The sequence below is a fragment of the Amblyomma mixtum genome, chromosome 3, assembly GCF_055824585.1.
Source record: "Amblyomma mixtum isolate Tamu chromosome 3, ASM5582458v1, whole genome shotgun sequence".
In the NCBI taxonomy this organism is placed as follows: Eukaryota; Metazoa; Arthropoda; class Arachnida; order Ixodida; family Ixodidae; genus Amblyomma; species Amblyomma mixtum.
The window spans coordinates 68,570,251-68,594,978 of NC_143014.1; the positions used below are offsets into that span (position 1 = coordinate 68,570,251).

General features: G+C 45.9%; 1 protein-coding gene across 1 annotated transcript in view; it reads right to left on the reverse strand.

The window, feature by feature from the left end:
- Positions 1 to 7,493, reverse strand: part of LOC149350514 (transcription factor LBX2-like) — a 67,446-nt gene extending 59,953 nt beyond the window's left edge. The window contains exon 1 of the mRNA XM_089579559.1: positions 6,966 to 7,493. Within this exon, the coding sequence (XP_089435685.1) occupies positions 6,966 to 7,446 (481 nt within the window). The 5' untranslated portion in view covers positions 7,447 to 7,493. The remainder of the gene's footprint in view (positions 1 to 6,965) is intronic.
- Between the last annotated feature and the right edge of the window lie 17,235 nt (positions 7,494 to 24,728).

A 24,728-nucleotide genomic window follows, 5' to 3' on the forward strand; every position in this document is an offset into this window, starting at 1 on the left:
ACGCGGGGTCTAAAATGGCGTAGTCGAGTTCTATCAGGAGAAAATCTTTCTGTTACAGCAGCCAAAGCTTTCAAGATTGCCGTTTCCAAACACTGGAACTAATATACAACGAGATAGTGTGCTCTAATGTGGAGTAAACAAGTTATATCAGGATAGAAGAGAATGTATTCAGCGCATTCCGTCAGCTATAGTCACTAAAGCGTTCCTGTAATTTGAGCAGCGAAGAAAAAGCCGTATGACTGGCTGCTTACATGTCAAGATGCTCATTAGTAATGAAAAGAAGGCAGTGCACTGCAGAGTGAATAAACTGTCTACATTTAGTAATAAAATGTTATAGGAAACCTGTCTTCACGGCAGTGTTTTGGAATATTAGAAGGGAAACAGTAATCGTGACAAAGCGATATGAATACGAACTCGTCGTTCATTTTCATTTTTACTTAAATATATGGGAGTTTATTGTTGAAAGAAGCGCCGCATAAAAAGTTCAAGAAACTTTAATATGAACAAAGGTCATTGGGCAGAGTATTGCGCCGGTAACATTTCTTAACGGCGGCGTCAAAACCGCATTTCATGCTGCATGTCCACTGAAAATCACAACGCAAAAACTATTTCTCGCTATCCGAGAAACTGAGACTGATTGTACGCCCAGAGAAGTCTATTTTAATCCCGTGTTCACCAGTAGTTCATCATTCTACAATTATTCTCTTACGACCCGCCGTGGTGGCTCAGTGGCTACGGCGCTTGGCTGCTGGCCTGAAATACGCGGGTTCGATCCCGGCCGCGGCGGCTGAATTTCGACGGAGGCGAAATTCTAGAGGCCCGTGTACTGTGCGATGTCAGTGCACGTTAAAGAACCCCAGGTGGTCGAAATTTCCGGAGCCCTTCACTACGGCGTCCCTCATAGCCTGATTCGCTTTGGAACGTTAAACCCCTATAAACCAAACCAAACCACCTCTGATGTGAGGGCTGATAGCAAGCAACGTATGCCTCGGCTGTTATCAAAGCTGCACTACTGACCAAAGGTTCAAAGGCAAAATAATGAATCAGAAAAGAATCGTTAAGGACCTGGAGTTCCATACATGTCCTATACGTAACGAGACTGTATATACGGTGCGGGAGCGTTAGCAGATGAAGATAACCAGTGAGACAAGTCGAATCGTGATATCCAACAAGAGCTGTGACGTGCTGTCTGGAAACGTAAAGCACGAGAGGAATCTTCTGAAGCTCTTTCTAGACTTCCAGCAGCCGTATGAGAGTGTAAACCTTCCGGGGCATGCCTTATACCCAGATTGGACGGTTTTACCGCGTCTGCTTAGACGATGACACTTTTAAACAGGCAGCCAGCACGATTTTTCTCTAATCTCCATGAAATTTAGAACTCATTTGTTTTTGTTTTTTTTGTATTCAGCTGCTCATCGAACAATCATTGTTCTTAGTGCTTGCCTGAAAAATGTACCACACCAGTTGCTTTTCTTTCTTCAATGCTTCACATCGAGATGAAACTCAGGCGGACCATTTCGTGGCTAAGTGTTCTTGCGTGCGCGGAAATGCGTAACTCGAAAACGGGAAGGATTCACAAAAGCGTCCTTGCGGACGTTCTGCTGGTGGTGCACAACTGCCCGTCCAATGTTCGATTACAGTAGCGAAGAAGACGTCCGCACCTCTGTGAACGCAGTCGGTCGTCTACCATTATCGCGAAATTTAAGTACTTTATATCGTTGATAGCACTGTTCTCTGAACACTGCGTCTCACTCCACAAGGCTCAAGCATTTCGTGATCGTGAGGCATATTAAATGTTTAAACACAGATGTACAAAAAACAGCATCTACAGTGTTAGCAAAAAACACCCAAACGTGAGCAAATGGCTTGTCCTCTAACGCACACACAAAGGTAGGTTTTATTTACTCCATATAAAAGGAGTATTTTATTTACTCCCTTATACAGGGGAGGTATTTAGGTGTACAAGGGAGTAAATTTTTCGCTACCCAGGGAAATGGACCCCAAAAATGGCGTCATAATTATTCATCCTCATTCAGGGCCGCCGGCAACCAAACTGGGAAAACTGCACTGCCTTAATGCGACCCCACGCCACGCGTTCTTTTCGCTCTCTGCAAGCCCAGCCAAGGCGTAGGCGGGGGCGGCAGGAGTCGTCTGCTTGTCATCTGCTTTTGCTCTACGAGCTCGTTTGGTTGGCTATGTTCATAGATAAAGAGATGTAACTCTAGAATCAATAGTTCAAAACTGAAAAGGAGTCGTGGGGTAGTTTCACTGTCATGCACGACGCTACATTTGACTAAAAACCAGAGGAGAATAAGTTGAAAATGAAAACAACCCTGAAGGTAGTTTTGCATGGCAGATTTTGCTTTCATATTTTCTTCTTTAAGGCTTCGCTTTTCAATATGACTCAGGAGAAATGGTGCCTCATCAACTCAATCACGAGCTTAGCGTTGAAACTATGTTCTATCAGAGTTGCGTGGTCAAGCAACGCAATGTAATCTGCTGCAACACCGCGGGAACCACGCTGAAAAAGCTGTGAGCAGTAGGCCTAAGCGGGGGCTGTAACGGGGTGGTGACACTAACAAAGGTAGGTCAGGTGTGGTTAGAGCCCTGGAGGCTTCACAGGAGCCGTTCAATTGTGTAGCTTACTGTAGCGAAAAACGGCCACAAGCCGATATCTTGTACCGCGGCAGGCGCCCGTGAAGGAGCAGAAGTGAGCAGATATCCAGCGACGATGGTAACCAAGCGGTCGTGACGACTGAAGCAGACGAGACGCTAGGTGGCAGGGCGGATTGCTCAAAAGGGTGTTTTTTTTTACTCCATTGAGGGCTTGGGGTGCACTGAGACCAAGAAACACCATTTAAAAATGGGAGTTATAGGGAGGAGAATACTCCTTTATACCTCTTTACTGAGTGCAGGGAGTAAAATAGGTCATTTAGCACGTTTTTACTCCATATTGATGGAGTAAATGTTTCCGCATATGGAGTTTAAAGGTGGACGCCAGCCATTTAAACGCCCATTTCGGTTGATTTTTGATTACAGTGTATTAAAGGATGGGGGAGATAACCCGGCAAGTTGTGCCAATGGCAACTTCCGTGCCTGAATTCACTTGAGTATATATAAACATAAACACTGCAGGTGTGAATAAGGCACGCAGCTTTACATTTTTCCCACTCAACCTTACGCGCACTTCATACTCACTGGACAAGCGTGTAACATTCACGCGACAAACTAACCACTGCGGCAGAGGGGCACCGATATTTCGCATTTGGATAACGCACTCAAGCGCGCATGTCAGAACAGCACGAAAAAAAGAGAGGGCGAGCTGCGCCGCTGTACGAGTCCTCATTTGCACATCGTCGTGTAGCAAGCAGTGATATATAAGTATAACGCGCTGCGGTTTGCGATTACTAATGCCACTTTAATGACGCCACATACGGCCCATGGTTCCGTCAGGGTAAACAAGCAACACCTGCACTGTAATCAGACACCATGCAGTTGGCTGCCCTGAACATATATGTGCCCATCGACTGCGTATACATCGTTGAATTTATGCATGCATGGCCGGGCATGAAAGTTTGTGTGCTTGAACGTACGCCCGTACTTACATTTAAATCTATATACACGGAAATTTCGCCAGCAGCACTCGAGAAAAAAAAAGAACTAACATTGATGAATATACCGATGTCGATATAAAACGAGCTATTTGCAATATTAAGCTGCTGCCGCCAAGAAAGACATGCAACTTTGCTAATGAAGCACTGACTGCCTGTCAAAAAGTGCTGTGGAAGGGAGAGGAATGAAAGTTAAACTTCAGTATTCCCGAGCTTCCTATAGCCTGGAGGAGCCCGCTATTGATTAGGCAGAACGACCCTAGGCGTTGCATATGTAATTCAATGCATTTGGATTTTTTTAGCAATTATTTCGTTATGTGCAGCGTTAGAAGGAAGTTCGCATCGTACCGGAGAACGTGATCCTGATTCCCGAAGCTTCGCTAAAGTTTATATTGGTTTGAAATTGGTCGGGGGCTCCATGGATGTATGCCGTCCTGTTGGCTGTCGTAATTTGCCACCTCACGGGCATAGCAAATCCCGAACTCTCAGTGGTCACGCACTGTCTGGAGCAGCCAACAGGGTCAGTCGGCCCGTGCCCGTGATGACACAGATTGCGCTTAAACATTCGTTCTTTCTCAAAACGGATTAAAAATGAGATTCCCTATAACGAGCAAAATGTACACATCTTACTCAGCAACTGAATTCGACAATAATTTACGCGCACCCTTCGACCTTCATTTCTTCTGAGCATCAATTTTACCTCATCCATTCCATGATACCTCGCAAGTACCGTTACTGCGCAGTCTTATACCTCTATCCTGTACGGCAGCACCTAATTTTCTACTTCACTGCAGCCTGCCGATGATCCAAAGTCCTGGGAAGTTGTGAAAATCGTACACCTTTCTTGGGTACAACAAAAACTCCCGCCTTGTATCATCCCTCAGGTGGCCAAGAGTGCCAAATAAAGAACCGAACCGTAAAAAGTGCTCAGTTTTCTTGAATTTGTTGATGGTGAATGTGCCTCCTCCCTTTGCCATTTAGCGTCACCGACGGTGACTGTATCTCTTACATGACTACAGTTTGCTCGTATGCTATCACCGACAAAGATTTCTCATTTGTGCGCTGCTCCATGTAAAGCACCTTTCCTGGACCTTGTAAAGCTACACAGGCAGTTTTTAGCCATGAGAAACCCCACAGGTCACACTGGAAAATAAGCGAATTTGATTATCAGCTATATTTCCGAGGTCACTTAACGCCATCTAATTATATTGTGTTATCTTTGGGTCTTACTGCCTAAACAAACAAACGCACGTCTTTGTAATTAATCAGAGTAAGTCACATTTTGTAAACAGAAAGGTCTGAGCATCCCAGCGTTGTGGACATCAGCCGTTTCTATGTACCTTTTGGCACGTGCATGTATTGCATGCACACTTCGAATGTGCAAGGCGTATCTGCTTCGTTAGGTGAGAGGGTGCGACAGTGTTCTGCCTTTTTCGTACGCAACGCTCGGTACGTGCAGCATTTTGCGCGGCCCGAGACCTTTGTAATTCTTTCTTATTCGCTCAAACCTTTGAACCTGAATCCTAGTATACCCATACAAAAATGTAAACTTTCGCTTATTATATAAGATGCGTTTTTTTCGCCTCGCTCCCGTAGTAAGCTAACCATTGCATTCGATCGTCGAGCGTAAAGGCAGTAGCACAAGAAGTGTGCATACGTGCTGAAACCAACAAAAGCCGAGATTTAGCAAGTTTTAACGAATTCGAGGACGCATCGCTTTATCTACAGAGATTTGTCTGACTTAATATATCTAGGTCTACGTGTTTTGAAAGAATTAGCATTTCAACGTGCACGCGTACAGCCATTTTTTTTTTTTACGAACGTGATTGAAAACAAACGACAGTGCGTACTTGTTTGAACAGCGATCACTTTGCGTGGTGACATGCATATAAAATGTTATTTTTATTCGCGAAACGTATTCCGTTCTTAGATCAAGACAACGCCATTCGTAATTGCAGCAATGTGGCTCGTTTCGTGCGGAAATTGATTCGACAGCGATAGTTTCGATATTGATAAATAGTTCGTCATCCTTACGGTCCAGGACACACAATCATTTCTGTAGATGCACGTTAGGCTCATTGCTACGGCTATAACTTAGCTACTGCTATGGCGGAGAGACAACACATTCTCATGCTGGTTTCTTTTAGGGAGCACATTCATGCACAGGGTAATTAGAACTCGCAGGTGGGAAACGCAGAGGGAGAATTAACTTTGAGTATTTCTTCAAGGTTGCCTTAAATTGCGGATACGCGTTAAATTATTGTTTCAGTGAGATGAAACCATTTTTTTACATGCAAAACGAACGTTTGCGAAACACTGCCCTGTGCGAACGTTTTAATCTTGCTTCGATCAGACCTGCAGTGAACTGCTGGGCAAGCAGACAGAGATGTGCATGTGTCTGCTTTTCATTTCAAACAAAGGCCTCACCACTCAGTATTATAGACTTTTCACTTCGTGTAAAGCATCGTTAGTACTAGCCCCTCCTTGTGCGCTGCTTGCCGTTTATTATATCGACTCTCTAACGCTATATTGAGGTTCAATTTGTTCCATGATCAAATAAATATGACATCGTTTTGACATCTCATCGCCTCGGGGTCTACATAAGCGCTGTTCCCGACAGCGCATTGTAAAACCTGTCTGCACTTCTTCCATACGAAATATCGGTATATTTTTGTAACGCTCCGTCGTGTGCATTGCAAAAGTATGCAATGTGGCAAAAGCTTAAAGGCACTGTGGTTGTTGCCTTTTGCAATTTCCAACCTGCTACCTTTTCAATAGGTAAGTTGGCCGCAGTCTTGAACTTTGGTGCCCGTTATCACCAACGAGACAATAAATGATCTACACTTCCTGTACTCCCGATTTTTCGTGCAAGCCCTGTGCCGCTGCATGCCTTTCGGAAGGTTAGCCGAGAAGGCGCATACGTGCTGCCCTACACTGAGAACTCTGAATACTGTGCATTCGAGACAAAGCAGCGTACACGTGTGGCGAAGTGAACCCGTGATTGTTTTGAGGATGCAGTGCAAACTGCAGGCTTCAAAACACTCACACATTCAACTTGCAGATTCAACGGAAACTTAGCTGCGCACTCTGAGGGCGCCAACGAATCATGGAAAGGAGGCGAATGCAATGGTCCCGATGGTTTCCGTTTGTCCATCACGGATGACAGCACTAGCGTTGAGGTCAGCGCCGCACGCGCAGTTTGTCAACCATCAGAGCTCTGAGCACGACAAGGGCATCAGACATCCGCGGAGGCAGCGTTTGGCACATGCAATGAGAGCGGCTCGTGCCACGTGCCGCCGGGGAGCGGCACGTGACACTGGAAGCGGTGGCCGGAGCGGGAAGGATGTGACTCACCGGCCGCGCGGTCTCCAGACTCGAGCCCCTCGAAGGCCTTGCTCGTCATCTCGAAGAGCGCATCCAACGGCGACGTGGAGCTGTGCGGCTGCGGCGCCGCCGGGCTGTCGGCCGAGTCACTCTCGGAGCGCGAGTCCTCGTCGGTGGAGCGCGGCCGTCGGCGGCCGGGGCTCGCCGACTCGAGGTCCCAGGGCCGCACAATGCCGGATGCCCGGCGCGCGGGCTTGTGGCTGAGGATGTCCTTGATGAAGAAGGAGGTGAGGGGCTTGGGCGACGGGTTGGCCGGCGCCTCGAGCATGCAGAGCCGCTTGATGGGCCGAAAGTACTCTTCGTCCTCGGAGAAGTCGGCGCCGTCCAGCGAGGCCGTGCTCACCACGTCGAGTAGCTCTTCGTCGTCGCGCGCCGGCCGCAGAGGCGAGCCGGCCTCGTGCGCGGGCGACGCCGCCGGCTCGTCGGGCTGCTGGCCCGCACCGTCCGCCATGCTGTGCGCCGCTGTGGCTTCAGTCGCGCTGTCTGCCCCGCGGCCAGTCCATCACACGCCAACGCGGTCACTCATGGCTCGCAAGCAGCCCTGTCGGCGCCCGGCGAGGGGGCCGCGCCCGCCGCCGCGCGCCGGCCAATGGCGGGCCCGCGGGGGCGGGGCTTCGCGGCGCGCGGGCTGGACCGGCTCGGGCGGCGCGCCGCGCGCGGATTATGCGCGCGAGCGGCCGATGACAGGCCGCGATCACGCCGTCACGAACCGGCGGCTCCCAAGGGCGTAGCGGTGCGCGAATGTGCGGCCCCGTTTCGCCGTTGGACGCGAAGACACGGCACCCTGTCGAACGTGCGTGGGCCGGCATGGCGGCCTAACTTTACCTCTTTAACCTGAGCACGTAATGGACCGCACGCTCCGTCTGGTGTTTTCTTCCACCTTCCCTCTTTCGGCGCTTCCTCTCCCATCCACTGCGGCCTGCTGTGCGTGGGATGGATGCGCAGAAAATATCGCAGACGCGAGTAAATACCTTGACTCAGTTGAGTTATACCCTCTCTTTGGACACGTGACGTGGGACTTAGACGACCACTTTCAGCCGAGTGCAATGTGTGATAGCTGCATGCAAACATCGACTGCCCAGAGACGAGGATGTATGTACTCTGTACACCGTTACTTCACGGATGATGCGAATACAAGTTGCATTTGCGGTTATAAACCTGGATATTTTGGTGAAAGCTGTGCACGGAAGTGCGGCCTGTCGATCAGAAATATTGAAAACTAAAAAACAAACAAACAATAACAGGAAAATCAGTCTCAGAATGTGTAACAGAAATGGCAGTGATATCATCATAATTGCGAGTCTCTATCACACAGGTAGGAAACTCAACAACGTCAATGACGAAAAAAAAAAAGAATGTCGGCTTCATTTGAGGCAAGTGACTGAAACAGCTTAAATCAGCGACTCTGCCGGACAGTATACGATGCACCTTGCAAAACGAAGAAACACGTGATGGAACTTTTTGGGCATTTCAGGTTTGTCTTGGCTGACGTACGTTTATACAAGAACTACAATGTTAAGCATACTTACTTGCTCCTGTGCTGACAAGCAGAGGATAAGTATTGGTTTCCTGGTATCCGCCATTTTGCAACTCACAGGAGCCGGATATATGGCTTCTTTCCTCATTGTGTGGGGAGAAAAACGAAGAAAGGCTTCGTTCCTTGTCTTTCTGCACAAACACTCAAAAGTCTACAGCCCTTTATTATTACCATTTTTACACTTTGATTAACAGTGGCTATATCTAACGGGCCGTTATTATTGATTCTATGATCGGATCACGTGCGAGTAACAGGTATTTGTATAGGCTCCCATTATTCACCTCACAGCACAAAATGGAACTTTACCGCTGGAGCAGAATAGCTCGTACGCAGTTCACTGGCGTTCAGCTGTATTGGAGTCTGCGAGAGAGACCTGAGGCTGTTAGAACACGCAGAATCCATGCAAAGTCTGATGACATAGCCGTGTTTTGTTATGCAGCTTTCCACGATTTATAAACGGCTATCAAAACGTCGTGAAAAGTCAACCGCCCACTTGAGACGGAAGGCATCTGTTGAACGCGGCATGAAATTTCGAGCCGAAATTGGTGTTCGATCAGGGGTTTCTACGGCAACGTTGCCCTACAATAACCAAGCCCCCTCTCCCCCCCCCCCCCCCTTTTTTTTTTCTGTCTTGTTTGAACCTAGTCGATAGCCTGAATAGGACACCTATATTATAATTTTGTGACTGTCTTCATCTCGTCTTTTTTCTCGGTCTTATAACTTCTGTACTTTTGTGTTCGTGTAATGAAAAGTTTGCGCGCTAGACATCGTGCACGCGGTCTTCGCCATGCATGTTGGGTTATCTTTCTATGTGTGGCAGTTTTCGCCCCGATTCTTTCGTAATGCGGTGTCAAACACCTCTTATAAACAAATACCTCTTATGGCGCTCTTATGAACAAATCATACTGTTGTATGGCGCGGTCGATCAGTGTATTGTATAGTTACCCTCGTGACATTAAAACTTAATTATTGATCATTGTTGTTGCTGTAAGGGCAATACTGAAGAAATCGTAAAGATTGCACAGAAAGCCTTCGGAAACTCGTTTGATGATGGAGTGGTTTTCTTTAAACTTGTTTTCCTCCCCCTTTTGCGCAAGTTATATTCATACTGGCCATTTACTGTTCTCGGGAAAATCACGATAGCAACGAGACGTTAACTGTTTGTTATGCCGGCAAATTACAACCCGATCTAACTTTATACAAGCTTTTTGAATATACGACCGTCTAAACTGGTATTAACCTGTGCACTTTGCACGCATTTTTGTTGGGAGGAATGAGATAAACAGAAACAAAAATAGAATCTCGTGTAAGCAACGAAAACAATACGCGGCACTGTCAGCCTCATGCCCCTCGGAAGCAAAAGCTGAGCACCAGTCTGATTGCTGTCCCAAACAGCTTAGCTTAACAGCAGGTCAGAGTGTGCTCCTATATCGCAGGTGTAGAGTGGGGAATGAAACAAAAACTACGTAGTGGCAATTTATTCACCTTTAATGTTTACAGTTCACTTTCCTTTCTACCCTCCTTTCGGACTCTGCAGCTTATGTAGCCTTGAATCTAACTGTGAAGAGTGCCTTTTTTTTTACCCCAATAGGTGGCAGCCTTTGTAGAAGCGTGATTTTTACGGTTATCTTTCAATCAGTGAGACATATTTTTATGAGAGTCACGTTACGCGTCTCTCGCATGAAAGCAATACTCTCTTGCTGTTCACGCATGTATAATAGCGGGGTGAAAACTGTACAAAGGTGGGGAACAACCTCTATCGCCAATGCCCCTATAGACCGGGTCCGTTGCATAAAGGGGACACATCCGGCTTAAACATAAGCGTTTTGCCCTGTGATATTGCACTTATGGCAGGTATCATTCTGCTTACTTACAGCTGTAGAAATAGTAATCACGAATCTCTAGGGCTGAGTGTGCAAGACTTTAATATCATTGATGTATTTTTTTTTTCTAACAAGACTGACTGTTATCCGGTCTACCGCTGCATACTCTAGGTATATTTTACTTCGTATCTTTACCTAACTTTGTAGATACTTGTAGATATCGCACCCGCAGTTTACATGTAAGAGATATGTGCTCACGGAAACGTATACGCTTCCGCGGATGCTCTTACTGAGCAATTACGAGCAAGGATAGGAAAGATTCGAGTAGGTTGGCTGTCAGTCAGAGGGCCTGTTGAGCGAAAATAGCGTACATGAATTATTTGTTAGGATCACTGTATTTGATCAGAATTCTTCCTTCTCCAATCACGAACATCTTAGGCAGCTTGGCTAGGGGGAAAAGACAGAAGTAGGGTAGAGAACGGGACTGGTACCGACACTTCGAACAGACGATAATAAATAAAAAGGAGAGCAATGATTTTTTTTTCTACAGAGAGGACCAGGAAATAGGTTATTAACATTAGAATACAAGTGCCTTACTAATTTCTCCTTCGCTGCACGTGTCTCGTCTCTCCTAGTGGATCACAATGAAATCGGCCTCTTATAGTCGAGGCTGGCTTTGCTGCTGAGCGCGTGTGCGTACCGGGAAGCGCACCTGTAAACACACAGCCCTTGAGTACATACTCAACGGACAAAAACGGGTGATTACATGGTTGGAGGAAGAATAAAACCGGTGCGAATGGGAGCATCTGATTCAGTGATGCCAGATATCGTTGTAACTCAAAATATGTATGCTGAATTTCCTCTTAAAAATTCACACGAAAAAGGCGTCTGGTTCCGATAACATTTCCAATGCGTTCCTAAAACAATATGTCGGACAATTAGCTCCGGTCTTAGGCACGATTTTTATGGTGTCGCTTCAAGCAGTGGTACTGCCCTCAGACTGGCTCGCCGTGAAAGTAATCCCGATTAACAAATGTGGTAATAGGTTGCACATTTACACATACCGGCTGATATTTCTAGCTAGCTGTTGCTGGAAATTAATGGAAACATTATTAAAAAAAACATCATTAGTTATTTAGAACGCAATTACCTAATAAACTCTAAACAGCATCCCTTTAGGAAAGGCCTTTCCATGATGACCCAGCTTATGGAATTAGCCGATGACCTCTCGAAGAGAATCAATTCCGAACTTCAAGGAGACGCCATATTTGTACATTCCTCCAAAGCTTTCGATCGCTCCCCTCACTGTCAACTGATTGAAAAACTTACACACTACTGGCATTGACTCTAACACTGTTGTGTAGATATCACCTTGTCTTTCACTCCGATCCCAATACGTTTCAGACAACAATGCTGAGCCTGACAGCCTTAAGGAGTTTTCTGGTGTACCACAGGGGTCCGTGTTGGGCCCATTGCTCCTTCTAGTCTATATAAACGACATCCCGTCATGTGTTGAGCCTAACGTAACAGTACGGCTTTCCGGAGATTGTGTTATCTACGCAATTGTTTGGTCCCTGGACGATCAAATCTGACTAAACCTGATGAATAAGCGGGCGTAAACTTTATGAAGACACAGGAAGAGTACCACAGTACAGGCGCCGTGAACAGTACCCAACTAGCCAAACTTTGCACTCTGTCAGACTAAACCTATTACTAAACAACACTGCAAATTGGTGTGAAAAATGGGGAACGAAGTTGAAGATCATCAAAACAACATGCATCAGATTTGCTCATAAGAAGATACCGGACACATGCCATTAAAATCTAAGAGACATCGCTATAACACGTTAAGACATTGTAAAATATCTGGATGTGACGTTTTCGTGCACGCTCAACTGGGACACCCAGATTGATAACATATGATAACAAATAAAAAAAAACTGAAGCAGCTTTTTTTCTTCCGTCGGAACGTGCCTGCGGCATCATCTCACGTAAAACTAACCGCGCATAAAACTCTCGTTCGGCCTATACTTGAGTGTGCCACTACCTAGATAGAATAAACCGCATGACACTCCTTTTATTTATTCTACATACTCGCCGTACCACAGTGTCACTTTTTGTATACGCAAAAAAGCAAACATTCCGACCCCATAACATCAAGACGTGTCACTGCCATGACGTTTCTTTTCCTTTTTTATTACGGTCAAATAAACACAGACAAAAGAAGGCACACCAGGCCACCCTTCCAGCATTCGGACAGACCTAATCATTTTATGCGCACCAGACATTTATTTTCGCATTGCGACACATTTAAATATTAATTTTTTCCTTCTGCTATTGAAATGTGGAGCCGTCAGCCAGAATAAATTGTGAATGTTTACTCCGTTGGTTTATTTAAAACTGAAATTAGTGCGCTTTTGCATGAGTAGATGCCTCTCTGTGATTATTTTTGCTTCCTTACAAATTTCCATTGCGAATTTATACGTTTTTTTGTTGCTGTTGACGGACAAATCAATCAGGTCTGCAGTGATCACTGTTGCATTCCTTGTCACTGCAATTTTTCGCCGCTGAATTTTCGCGGTTTGATTCCAGATATGATGCTCCAATGCAGTAATTGTTCGCTTCAGAAAATCACTTTTCAAAGACTTCTACACTCTTCTTCGTATCTGCACACGATTGTTTGTCTACTTTTCTCCTGTCAGATACTACACAGTAGGCGGGAAAAAAAATAAACTGTTCGAAAGGAGACTGAAACACACAATGTTTCAAGTCGGAATAACAGTACACTGGGGGAAAACATTGTTCGACGTGTCCATCAGAGAAGCGTACAAAATGTACTCGAGTAATCGAACGCTGGTTCTACTGTAATGTAGGCAATTCGTGGCCCTTCGCATCTCGAATGACCTCTTGTGGCTGGCCGGGGCTCTTTTTGTTTTTATTTTTTGCTCCCGTTACGTTAGTGTCCTCTGCAATTCGTGGCGGACAACCACATCACTCACCAGTAGCACGGCGTCGCTGGGTCACCAACGGAGCGGTTGCTCTTCTGCGACACAACTGTGCGCAGACATTCGTTGTCTCGAAAGCTGTTGCGGGGCAGTGTCGTGGGGGCAGTTATAGAGTCTCAGGTGAGAAAGAAAGCAACTGCATTCGAATAAGAAGCGCATCGTCATGTCAGCCCTCATCCCTTCCTTATTACGATTAGTTGTTTGCTGAGATCAGTTTCTGTAACTCAGCAACAATGTTGTTCTGTCCACATATGTGGAACAGCGCAGAGAAGAGATTGTGGACAATATCGCGAAAGAAGTGTACACAGGTGTTTATACCACTGGAGCATGCAGCTCTTTCTGGCAGAAAAAAAATTTGTACTTGGAAGTCACACAATGACTTGTGGCGTAAGCGGGGCGCAGACTGGCATGCATGTCATGGCCTTGGAAGGGTGGTTATGTGGTTTGTGTTTTGCTTTGGTGAACGTTAGTTCTTGGTTAGCGCTGTCATATTTCTTTCTTCCATGTATTACACATCAATCGTGCGTTCCTCTGCGGTCTTAGCGATATGATCAGTTTCGTATGTATAGCGCGTGACTCAAGCTTTTTGTTATTGTGACGCCTGTCTCCTAAAACGGGGTAGTAAAAAAAATTACAAAACGCTTATCCAAATGAGACTGCAAATGTCAGCGGTGGCTCGTTGTGCTAAATGGGTAACCGAAAGGCTTAGCCAAATGGTAACTTCTCTATAGCACCCACTCACATTATTTTGCTTCCAGTTTAATGCTTTACACACATGCCAATGATGTGATGGGCACCACCCAAGGCATGATTCGGTTAAGCATTTCGCTCAAGTGGGTACCTGGTGCTGATGTTCGCACCGCCATTAGGATGAGTGGCAATTGTTTGATGCCTGTTGCATGCTTTACGAGTGGGATGATGCCCGATTATTTCGTCCGAGAAATGCATGCACTTTTCCTGCTAGTTTTCTTCTGCTGTTCACCTGTCATGATGGTCACGTGATAGCGGACGCGGAGGCAGACGACGCAAAATACGGTGATCCTGCCACTACACAGCAGCTAACGCTGTAAAAACAAAACAAAAAAACAATGCATTTATATAGAGAGCCGCCCGATTAAATGTTATCAAGCCACGCGCCTGGATTCTTCTCTACAAGTGAGATTACCTCAGTTTTCGGTTTCCACTATGCGTGAGGTCCCATAACCGCAGAGAACTCCGTAGGCAGACGCCGCAGCTTGGCTGCCTTTAGTAATTAATGCTATTACGATGACATACGTGATTTCAGCACGCACACACGCCGCAGATAATCATTTAGTGTGTACATGGCTTCTATATGGTGAGCACGAGGTCGCAGGTTCAATTACAGGCGCAGAGATTCCATTTCAATGGTAGAGAATTTAAGAAACGATGAGATTTCAGTGCGCGTTAAAGAGTTCCAGGTATTCGAAATTAAGCCGCTGTCCTCCTCTATAGTAGCATATTACGTACGTTGCTCCGTCTTCATACCTAGACCTCTTATAACAGCTCACGTGACGCACGTGCGAAAAGAAATTATTAATGTTTTATTTTTATTGCATGGTTTTATACTGCGCTCTGTTATAAAGGAGGAACTCCAAAGCTCAGCACCGAATTTGTGTGATGGGTCTCTAAAAAATTAAAAAAAATTAGTATATCAGCGGAAAGGTGTAAAATTAGAACAATAAAGATTGTACAGAACTAAGAAGAACAAAAAACAGAATGCACGCAATTTTGTACAGTTTTGATTGTTGCACCTAAGGTTCAAGTGTTTTGGTTGCTTCTTTTGTATGAACGAAACGACGTATCTGACGTAACCGTTCGCGGTAAGTTATTCTGCGGGTTTGTAGCAAAAAAAAAAAAACAAAGAAAAACGGAAATGTGAATGAAATGGAACGGAAATGAGAATGAAGTGGTGGTGCGACTAGCGTGTTTGATAAAACTGATCACAGTGCATGTGTTCCTGGTTGATCTCTGAGTGTTATCGAGGGACAGCTTGCAATGCAACGTATAAATTTGTAAGTTAGGACTAGTATTCAGCAAATCATGCATAATGTTAAAAATTGAATATGTAGGAGTGGATATGCAAATTCGACTGAATCGTCTCCTTAAAAAATATTTGCATGCAGGGCTGTGTTTTGAACCACTTGAACGGGATGGAGCGTAGTCGGATCAGTTAGACCTTATTCTCTGACTTCGTAGACGATGTATGAGGCATTAAGGCATGATAGAATGTTAGTAGCGTGCTAATTGTCCATAAGTATCAGAGCTTGCGAGGAAGGGGAATTTTCTTGCATATTCATTTAGGCATTTTCGCAATATTATCTTCATTTCCATCGCAGATAATTCGATATGCGGAACTACGGGACAGACCGAACCTTTGAAACACGGAATGAACAAAAATGACACAAAACGCAGCTCCTTTGCTACATGCTGATAATATCGCTAATGTTGAATAAAGTTTATTTGTTTACTCTGTTCCTGTATACACAGCAAGTGTAATGTCTGTTTCTACCCTTACAAAAATTTTAGTAACATTCTTTAGAAAGTCTTTAGACAAATGTTAATAGAACCTATCAACATTGAACAGAAAGTCTTTTAAATGTCTTTATACTTTGTAGTAACAACCTATCAACCGCCATCCGACAATTGGCCACCGTAATTCAAGACTCAAGTACGTAGAAAGTCTTTATACTTCCTATTATCCCCTTATCGACAGTTTTTATGTACTTCCTATAAACCACTTTCCAACGATGTGTACCAACACCCTATCAACGGTCTTCCGACATCTGGCCACCGTTATCCAAAAGACTCAAGTACATAGAAAGTGTTTGTACTTCCTGTCAACCATATACCACCAATGTCTACCAGCACCCTACCAACAGTCTTCCGACAACTGGCCACCGTTTTCCAAAAGACTGAAGTACGAAGAAAGTATAATTCCTACCGTCAACTTATCAACGTTTGGAAATGTGTGTGTTAACTACTTTATGACACTTTTATCAACATTGTTTTATCACTTCAAAATCATTTTGTGAACACTGTATCCTAGACTGCTTAAAGAATAATAGAAGCAAAATGCAAATTATTACATTCATTTATTGCGCACAAGCATACATAAGCGCTACAAGACGTGCATGACACATGAAAATGTTTTACGCAGAACAATAGAGGAACAGAATATTGCCTTTGGCACATAACGATTAACGATGACAGAAGACAGGAGAGTCGAGAGCGAAACAAAATGCGAGACAAATTTCTAAATCAAGTACTATTTATTTATTTAGTCATTTATTTATTTATAATTATGAGCAAAAAAACATAACAGAATTTTTTGGTACCGTCCTGGCATCCCACTCAGTAGATATAAAATGCGCAGGTGAAGCTAAACACATTAAAACTCTAAGATGTTAAAAACTTAGAAAGAATGATTTTCGTCCCAACCCCTGGGGCAAAACGAGAGAATGGACGAGGCAAAGTGAGACGTCGTCTACAATCAAAATAACACGCAGCCTTGCAGTGAATGCACTCAAGGTTGGCTCTATGGGCACCAATACAGTCTTCCTTATCCTATCGGCATGACAAGCACTGGATCCAGGCAGCACCCGGCACTGTTTTCCATAACGCACCACGGAGAGGCTTTGCGTGTAGCCTGGCTATAGCCTGCAATGCGATTATTTTCAATTTCCTGCGCTCCTCGCAACTTTTCTCTGCTTTAGTGTGATGGTTGTAACTCTTTCGCCTCTTCCTTGTTAAATGGACGCGCGATTTGGTTCTATTGGCAGAACCTGAATGCAAGCTTTTAGACGTGATTGGAAGGCCAGAGCGAACGAGAGCTTTTTCCATTATCAGAAAAAAGGATAAGTAGCCGTCCTTGCCCGCCGGAAAAAGTGGGGCGCTTAGTTTGGGAAGAAAGTTTGTGCCTTGTCTTTCCAGGCACGTAGCCAGGAATTTCTTTCGGGACTGGCCCAAGGTAGTTTCTTGTAACAATTGAGGGAGGGGGTGGGAGAGGGTGCTGATTGGGTCATGCCTAACAATAGCATTACCGAAAGATTTAAGGAGGGGAGGGGGGTTCCTTTGGATACGTGCCTGGTATTCTCTTCATATTTCGTCCCTCTGGGTACTGTTCGGCTGCGGGCGTCTTTAGAGGAGCCTAAACGCTTGGTTTTAGCGCTGCTTGGCGCTGCTTGGTGCTCTCCAGTACTTTATTCTTGTCTTCTTTGCGCCACTCGGCAGTCAATGTTTTCCTCTTTGTACGTTGAGGCCATTCTTGAAAGCGATAAAACAAGGTCAGAGCTCTGGTGCAAGCAATAGAATAAGGCATTATGATTGCCTTAGATCCCCCCAAAACTCAGAATGTTGCGTTTTGCTCCATGTGTAACCAAGGCTCACTTCCACATTTATTTCTCCAGGGGCGGATGTATGGGTCGCTTGTGGAGAGGGCGGCTGGGGGGGGTGGCGGTCTCATTTGAGCCATTTATTTCTTGGACTTTTGGGTTGGAAAAATGAGATTCAGCATGGTTTTTCAATGTAGAATTTCCTAAGGTGACTGCCCCCCAGTCGCCTGCACTCCCCCCCCCCCCTAGTCCGGCCCTGTATTTCTCTGCTTACTTAGATAAGGCCAATTTTACAGCCTGAAATTCAATTACTATAATCAATGGGGGGGGGGGGGCATACCAAGCTAAATGTTCAGTCAATGTGATTGCATATTCAAAGGTTATGGAGTGCGAAGTAAGGAAATGTCGCATTTTGCCTTACACTACTCTGTATTAAAAATGCCACATACGGACCACCTGCGAGCTCCTGCTTCCGCTACCGGAGACGATGTTACGTTGTGTGCGTGCTGAGCTCCAAGGGCACCAAAAGAAACCTCAGAAGTGAAGGGTAGAGAAAGAGCGAACGAGCTTTTTCTTTTTATTGGAAAGCAGAAATGTTCGATGCGCCGCGTTTAAACCGATGACATGGATGCTACAATGCAGGAGATTTGGGCAGAGAAAAGCTCTAGGAAAAGAACGAAAAAAAAAGAAAAAGAAACTAAAATGAACTGTCATGAATTCTTGAAATATACTTTCCGGATTACGATATACAGGATAAATTTTTCCTACGGGGTCAATGTTTGGAAGATAAGAAAGCAAGTTTTAAGCTGTTGGGCGCTGCCGTGAAGGGCGGGGAAACTAAAGCGCCCATTATGCTCCGCATTACGAGTAGTACGTATTTGAGAAGTTCTTTTGAGCTGTTAACAATTACACCCGTCACATGGAAATTGAAATGTCCAGTCCTGGACTGTTCAGAGAGGACACTAGAATGCCCAGGCTGGACATTGCAATCAAGCATGCTGTATCTTTTTTTTTTCGGAATCAGAGCGCTGACAGTTTATATTGACAACACACAAAACAAAGTGAACAAGGGCTGAGTGGGGAGCCTCAGTATATTTAACCAACGTTTCTACAAGAGGACTCGCCTTCGTCTTTGACAAGTCCTCTTGTCGAAACTTTGGCAAAGCACATTGAGCACCTTTGGGTAAACTTTGGCTAAGCACCCCTGTTCACTTTGTTTTCTGTTGTCAAGAATCCCTTTTTCCTGCCCTCTCTCTACAGTATAGGTTGTATGTATGTCCTAAACGGCACAGATTGTGAATGTAGCTGTCAAGCAAAGTCGATACAAGAGTGCTTCGCAGAGACGACGAAGCAAACGCTGAAGATTTGATTTTAGGTGTGGGTTGACCTTAAGTAGGAACAAAAGCACACCAATGACGAAAGCTGAACAGTGCAGACAAGCAAATGTTAAATTCCGCGTGGTTGGTTCAGACAGTGAAACCGTTATGCTTTGTGAAAGCTGACCGCTAGTAAAGGGCACCGTCGCACCCTCTTTTACTACCTTATGATGTTTGGATTGGTTAGGCGACCTTAGAGAGCATGTAGACCCATCAAATATGGTCATACTGAATCGTGAGCTTCAAGTCTACGCACTGAATTTCATTGTCCGGTAATTCAGAGGCGAAATCCAGACCGCACTTTTTGCCCGAGCCCGGGCCCGTGCAACACAATAAAGGGTCAAAAGATGTGCCACATAGTCAAGACAAATATATTAGCATGCAAGAAGGAGCTTTATTTTGGTCGTAATGGAATCGTCGCCACTTCGCTATGTATTTATCGCATTTTTGGGGTGCTCCTACGTCGAATTCTTTATTTCTGTTTGTGCACGACCCTGCGAATGCCTTTCTTTGATCACAAGCGTTTCGAGTTTGCTTCATTTGATCCCCACCAACGCGTTAGAGAGGAATGAAAATTGATATGAACATAGCATTTGACTCAGGTGGCTTTGTAGTATACGCTGAAAAGATTGCGCGGCGACCAAATTTTTGCCAATGAGAAGTTAATGAATCAATTTCTGAACTCCTTAATCAACTTTCTGGAATTGATGAATCACTTTCTGAACTTCTTAATCAACTCATCTTTCAAATAATGAGGAGTATAAATTATTTGATCTCAAGTTAACGCGTTTCAGTGGTAAAAACAAAAATTGAAAACGTTGTAGGCATCGTGTAAATTGCTAATCGGTATGGAAAAGAAGTTAAACATATTTCGAAAGATGGCAAAGTCGCTCCATGCAAGACAATAAATCTGTTCGTTTTTGTTTTTTTTCTCGTCTGTTTAACCGCATGCGTGGAGATATGTAGGACATATTTTGCACACACCATCCGTTCTGCTTCTGTGTGTGTCATCAGTGACAACTTCGAGTTCAGTTCTGCCTGATATTCACAATGTTCATTATGATGCGGAAAGGGGACGAAAACACACCCGCCAACAAGTTCACTGTACTTCATCTTCTCTGGTTTTGTCGGTTCTGGTAAAATAACTTATTGCGCCAATGCGTAAACAATGAGATAGTCCGGGCGCTGTGAGGCACAATGCGTCAAAACCTTTGTCCCGTAGTCGTAGCCTGGGTACAGTTGCAATTCTTGTATTATATGTTCGATTAAAATCGGCTCGTCCGCTTAACTTGTCCACAAAATACGCATAGCAACCCGTCCACATAAGAGCCTGAAACATCGTGGCCGTCTTTCAGGAGGAAGAAGGGCGAGTTAATTTTTCTTTCTTTCTTTTTATCGCCCTCGCGTTGTGCACGATGAAGTCGTCGGCAGCAGTAGCAGAAATAGCACCTTTAGCACGCTGATAGTTCGCGAAGGCGCTTTTACGACAGATCGCTCACAAATACGCACGTGTAGACGCGGAAGGCGTGGAATCGTGACGGCCGCTTGCGCACCCGGAAGAAAAAAGGCGCGGGCAGTAGCTTCGCAAACAGCTCTCTTATTTTTGCCGCGTGTTCAAGAAACAAATGGACACGATCAGCTCAATGGAGGGGCATCGCTTGCTCTTCCATCGCATTTTACATTTGCGCGTGTATGCCCGCTCGTACGCCAGGACGGGTCGCTGTCTCGAGCGCACGTTTTGAGGTAGGCCGGAGGTTTGACGCTCGAGAAAGAAGAGCAGGGGTTGGAGAGGGAGCGTTCTGCTCTTGTATACTGTATTCCTGAACGCGCCAAGTTTCGCGGATTTTCACGTGCGCACGGGCTTTCAGCGAACCACTCCGCCGACAGGAGTGCGGCAGCATTCGTTTCTTTCCTTTCTTGTGTACCTCGCTTGCGTGATCCACTCATGACTTGGTCGCATGCGGGGACTCCGCACACAAGAACCACTCGACGTGTATACAAGCAGCACTCGACGCACGAGAGGTGCGTTAGGGGACAGGAAACTGCACAAACAATCGCACGCCCGCATGACTCGACGAGTGAGGCTCGGTGTTGCGCTCTCGCTGCCCAGACGCGCTCAAGCGAGACCATATACAGTTTAGTGCCGGAAAGGAAGAAAAAGAGGGACAAGTAAAAAGCGCCCGGCGCAGAATGAGGGGAAGAAAGCTGGCCGCGAGAAGGAGACGCGTCAATAGCGGCGCGGTCCTCGCGCCCGTCGTCGCCGCCACCGCTGATCGGCCATTTGATCCAAACCTGCAGCGCGCCACCCGCCTTGAAGATCGGCAATTGAAAATCGAAGCGGCCGCCGGCTCGCCGGACGGACTCAATGGCCGCGAAGGGCTTTTGTTGGACGCTTTTCAGTCGAGCTGCGGGAGTCCAGTGTGCGCCGCTGTGCGAGAGGCGTGGACACGTCGCGGCCGTTATGTGCCCGGCTCTCCATGGCGCGGCGCTTTCTTTGAGCGCGCCGCGGCGACGCGCTGCGGTTTTTGCTTGGCGCGCACGCGCTTCTTCCACTCCCCGGCATGAATCGCGCCGAAGTGGCGTCTTCACGGACGCACACCTCCCGCCGGCTCGATGGGGTTCGATCTTCCGCGCCCGCCGGCATGGCTCGTTGACAGCGCGCGCTCTCCTTGGCGCTGGCGACTCTCACGCGATGGCCCCGCCGTTACGAGCGCGGCTGGGGTTGACGTCGACCACCATGGGATAACGTCACCAAAGATTTTAGCACGTTGCTAAAATCTCCTTCCACAGTCGGATACAACTCAAGAACAAAGCGGCAGATGCCTCTCAAAGGAGGCCCTCCAGTCAATGGTGTCGACCAATTTTCATGACTTCGCTTAATCTGTGCTTAATCCTCTGCAACGCTTACGTGACAGGGGTTTAACCACGGGTTAACCACGCCGTCATGAAAATGTGTCCATGCCATTGGCTGGATGGAGGGCTTCTTTAGAGGGGCATTTGCCCCGTTGTTCTTGAGTTGTATCCAACTATAGTTCATGCTTCGAGCACTGCTTTCTTAATTTTGTTTTCTGCAAAATTCAACGCACCGGTACATGATTCCCGCCAGTCTATCTGAAATGCTTTTTCGATGGTACCAAGTGTACGGTGCCAGCATGTCACTTCGATGCTACAGCATAGAACCATCACCGAAGCAACAACCCGGCGCTTTCCGGCGTTCTCTAGAAAAATCCTGAATGGTTGGCGGACAGTGACGTTGTTAGTGACGTCACCAAAGCGGGTAAATCTCATTGGCTGAAGGGACGTGACATCATCAGCCTGGAAGTGGCACCAACAGGCAGGCGTGACGTCACCAGACCAGGTTCGTCCGTGGGGAACCTCTGCCTGCGAACCGTGGCAGGTAACAGGTGGTGCGTGTGAAGAGCTCGGCAAGAGCATTACTTAGGAAAAGCAACCTCGGTCTCACAAGCCTAACGAGTCACTTCCGGCAAAGGCACTAACAGTTTCGAATGTTATCACATTGCCAACATAACGTAATTAAGTGGCCTGTGTTTTTCGTGTCAATATTTATGAATCACTAAGTGGAAGAGCTTTATTGCGACGCAGCATCAAGCGTCGAAGATATCCTGCATCACCAAGACAAAACAAAACCTGGAACAACGAGCTATGAAGCATCAGCAGCCCGGCTAGTACAGTGGAGTTCGAAGTCTTGGTGCATGCCTTGCGAGATAAATAAGAACTGCGAAAAAAAAAATAAGAAATGATTAGAGAGGCTTCTTGCTTTGAGCGAGATATATATAATCTGAGGAAGAAAGGAGCCAATAGGGGGAGGGGTAAATTTCAATAAAACGAGCTTGTACACAACGTATTTCAAAACATTTCGCTAGAGGAGGTACATGAAGCAGTGCCCCTCAGCACTGACTTCATATCGCACCTTTTCTGGGCTGCTTTTCACTGCTCCTTTACGAAAAACACTTGTCGCGCAGAAGAGGTGTGCTTTTCTACCACCTCATGTTCATGTGTTAACTGTCGCACCTGCATCGCAGTGAACTTCACTGCATGCGTATTCTCCTGTAGTCAAACTTATTGAGAAGTTATGCCTTACACAGTACTGTGGTAGGGTTTCACATCTGGCGCACACAGAGGCTCTTGAAAAAATCTCGTACAAGGAGTACTTCAAGTAAATTCTTATTTAAAACAGTGTGAGATACGTCGGTGCGGTATGTTGAGCTGGGCTGTCTTGCAAGCAGACATTGTGCACCTCATATGGATCAATAATTAGACTATTAATTAACTAAAGTTGACTAATTGACTTTTAATATTTTATTTTAAGAGCGAGGTTATACTGCGAAATTGATGGCCTTCGACGTCGGGGGTGAGCCTTGTTTTTTAATATTTCTTAATCGGAAGTGTGGTTCGAAACGTAAAACATCAAAAAGCGTGCATTGGAAAGCTTGTTGAGTTGGCTCTCCCGCATTACCGAATTGTCAAATGGCGTCGCTGCGCGTAGTAGCGTCACCGAAATGAAGTGCACTTCTTCTACGTCATCAAATACACCAACCGCGCCTATCTGTCATGCATAAATAGTACGAGAGACGCCATTTTTAATTATGCAATGCGGGAAAGCCACCTCAACGACCTTTCAAATGCGTATTGTTGACGTTCGATATTTCGAAACACAATGCCGATTAAGGGAATTTAAGAAACACAGTTCACCTTCGGTGCTGACGGCCATCAATATCACAATACAACCTTGCATCTTAAGATAAAAGATAATTTTTTTAGTTAACTGAAGTGCCTTAATCGTCTAATTATTGAACTATAAAATGTACACAATGTCCGTCTTGCTGTACAATCCAGCTTAGCAGACTGCATCGACGTATCTCTCACAGTTTTTAAAACAAAAATCTAAAGGTTAAAAGATGTCAGCCTGTATAGCCATTAACATTTATCACTTCATGTGACGTGTTTTACACCTTCCGATGGCCACTTCGTAGCTTCGTGCGAGTAGTTTGTGACTTTCAATTTGTGACGTACGGCCCAGTTCGTGAAGTTTTCTTCACGTTTTTACCAACTTGCTTTCGGAGGAAACTTCAATCAGACCTTTAGTCCCATTGACAGAAAGTGTCGTTGAGCAGCAGGCTCAGTTTAGTAAGTGCTGGTGTTACGACTGCTGCAACTGCATGGTTCCTTGAGAATGGATGGACGATGCCGATATTGCTCTCGCGCTTAAGCATCGAAGGTTTAAATTACCTCTGCGAAAAAGCTACTTACAGCGTTGCTGTAAATTGAGGACTGAAAGTGCGTATAGTTCCCAAATTTATCCTGACATAGGATTAGTTCACCGTATGCATGCTTATCACTACAGCCGACTCGTGCGCAGGGGGGGAATGAATGCCCGCGGAGAGGGAAAGCACGCGGAGAGCACTCATCACGTATTCGCGATCGGTCACCCCGGCGCGTCCCTCAGAAGGGGTGGCAACCAAGTGGGAATGCCGTGCGCCATCTTGGCGCCCAGAGGCGCGGCTGCTCGCCCAGCACGCGGGACGCAATTAGCGCGCACACCGATGCGCCCACTGCCGGCTTGAATTATCCCGGCGGCGCTGCTTCAAATTGCGAAGGGAGCCCGCTCGGTGCTATAGC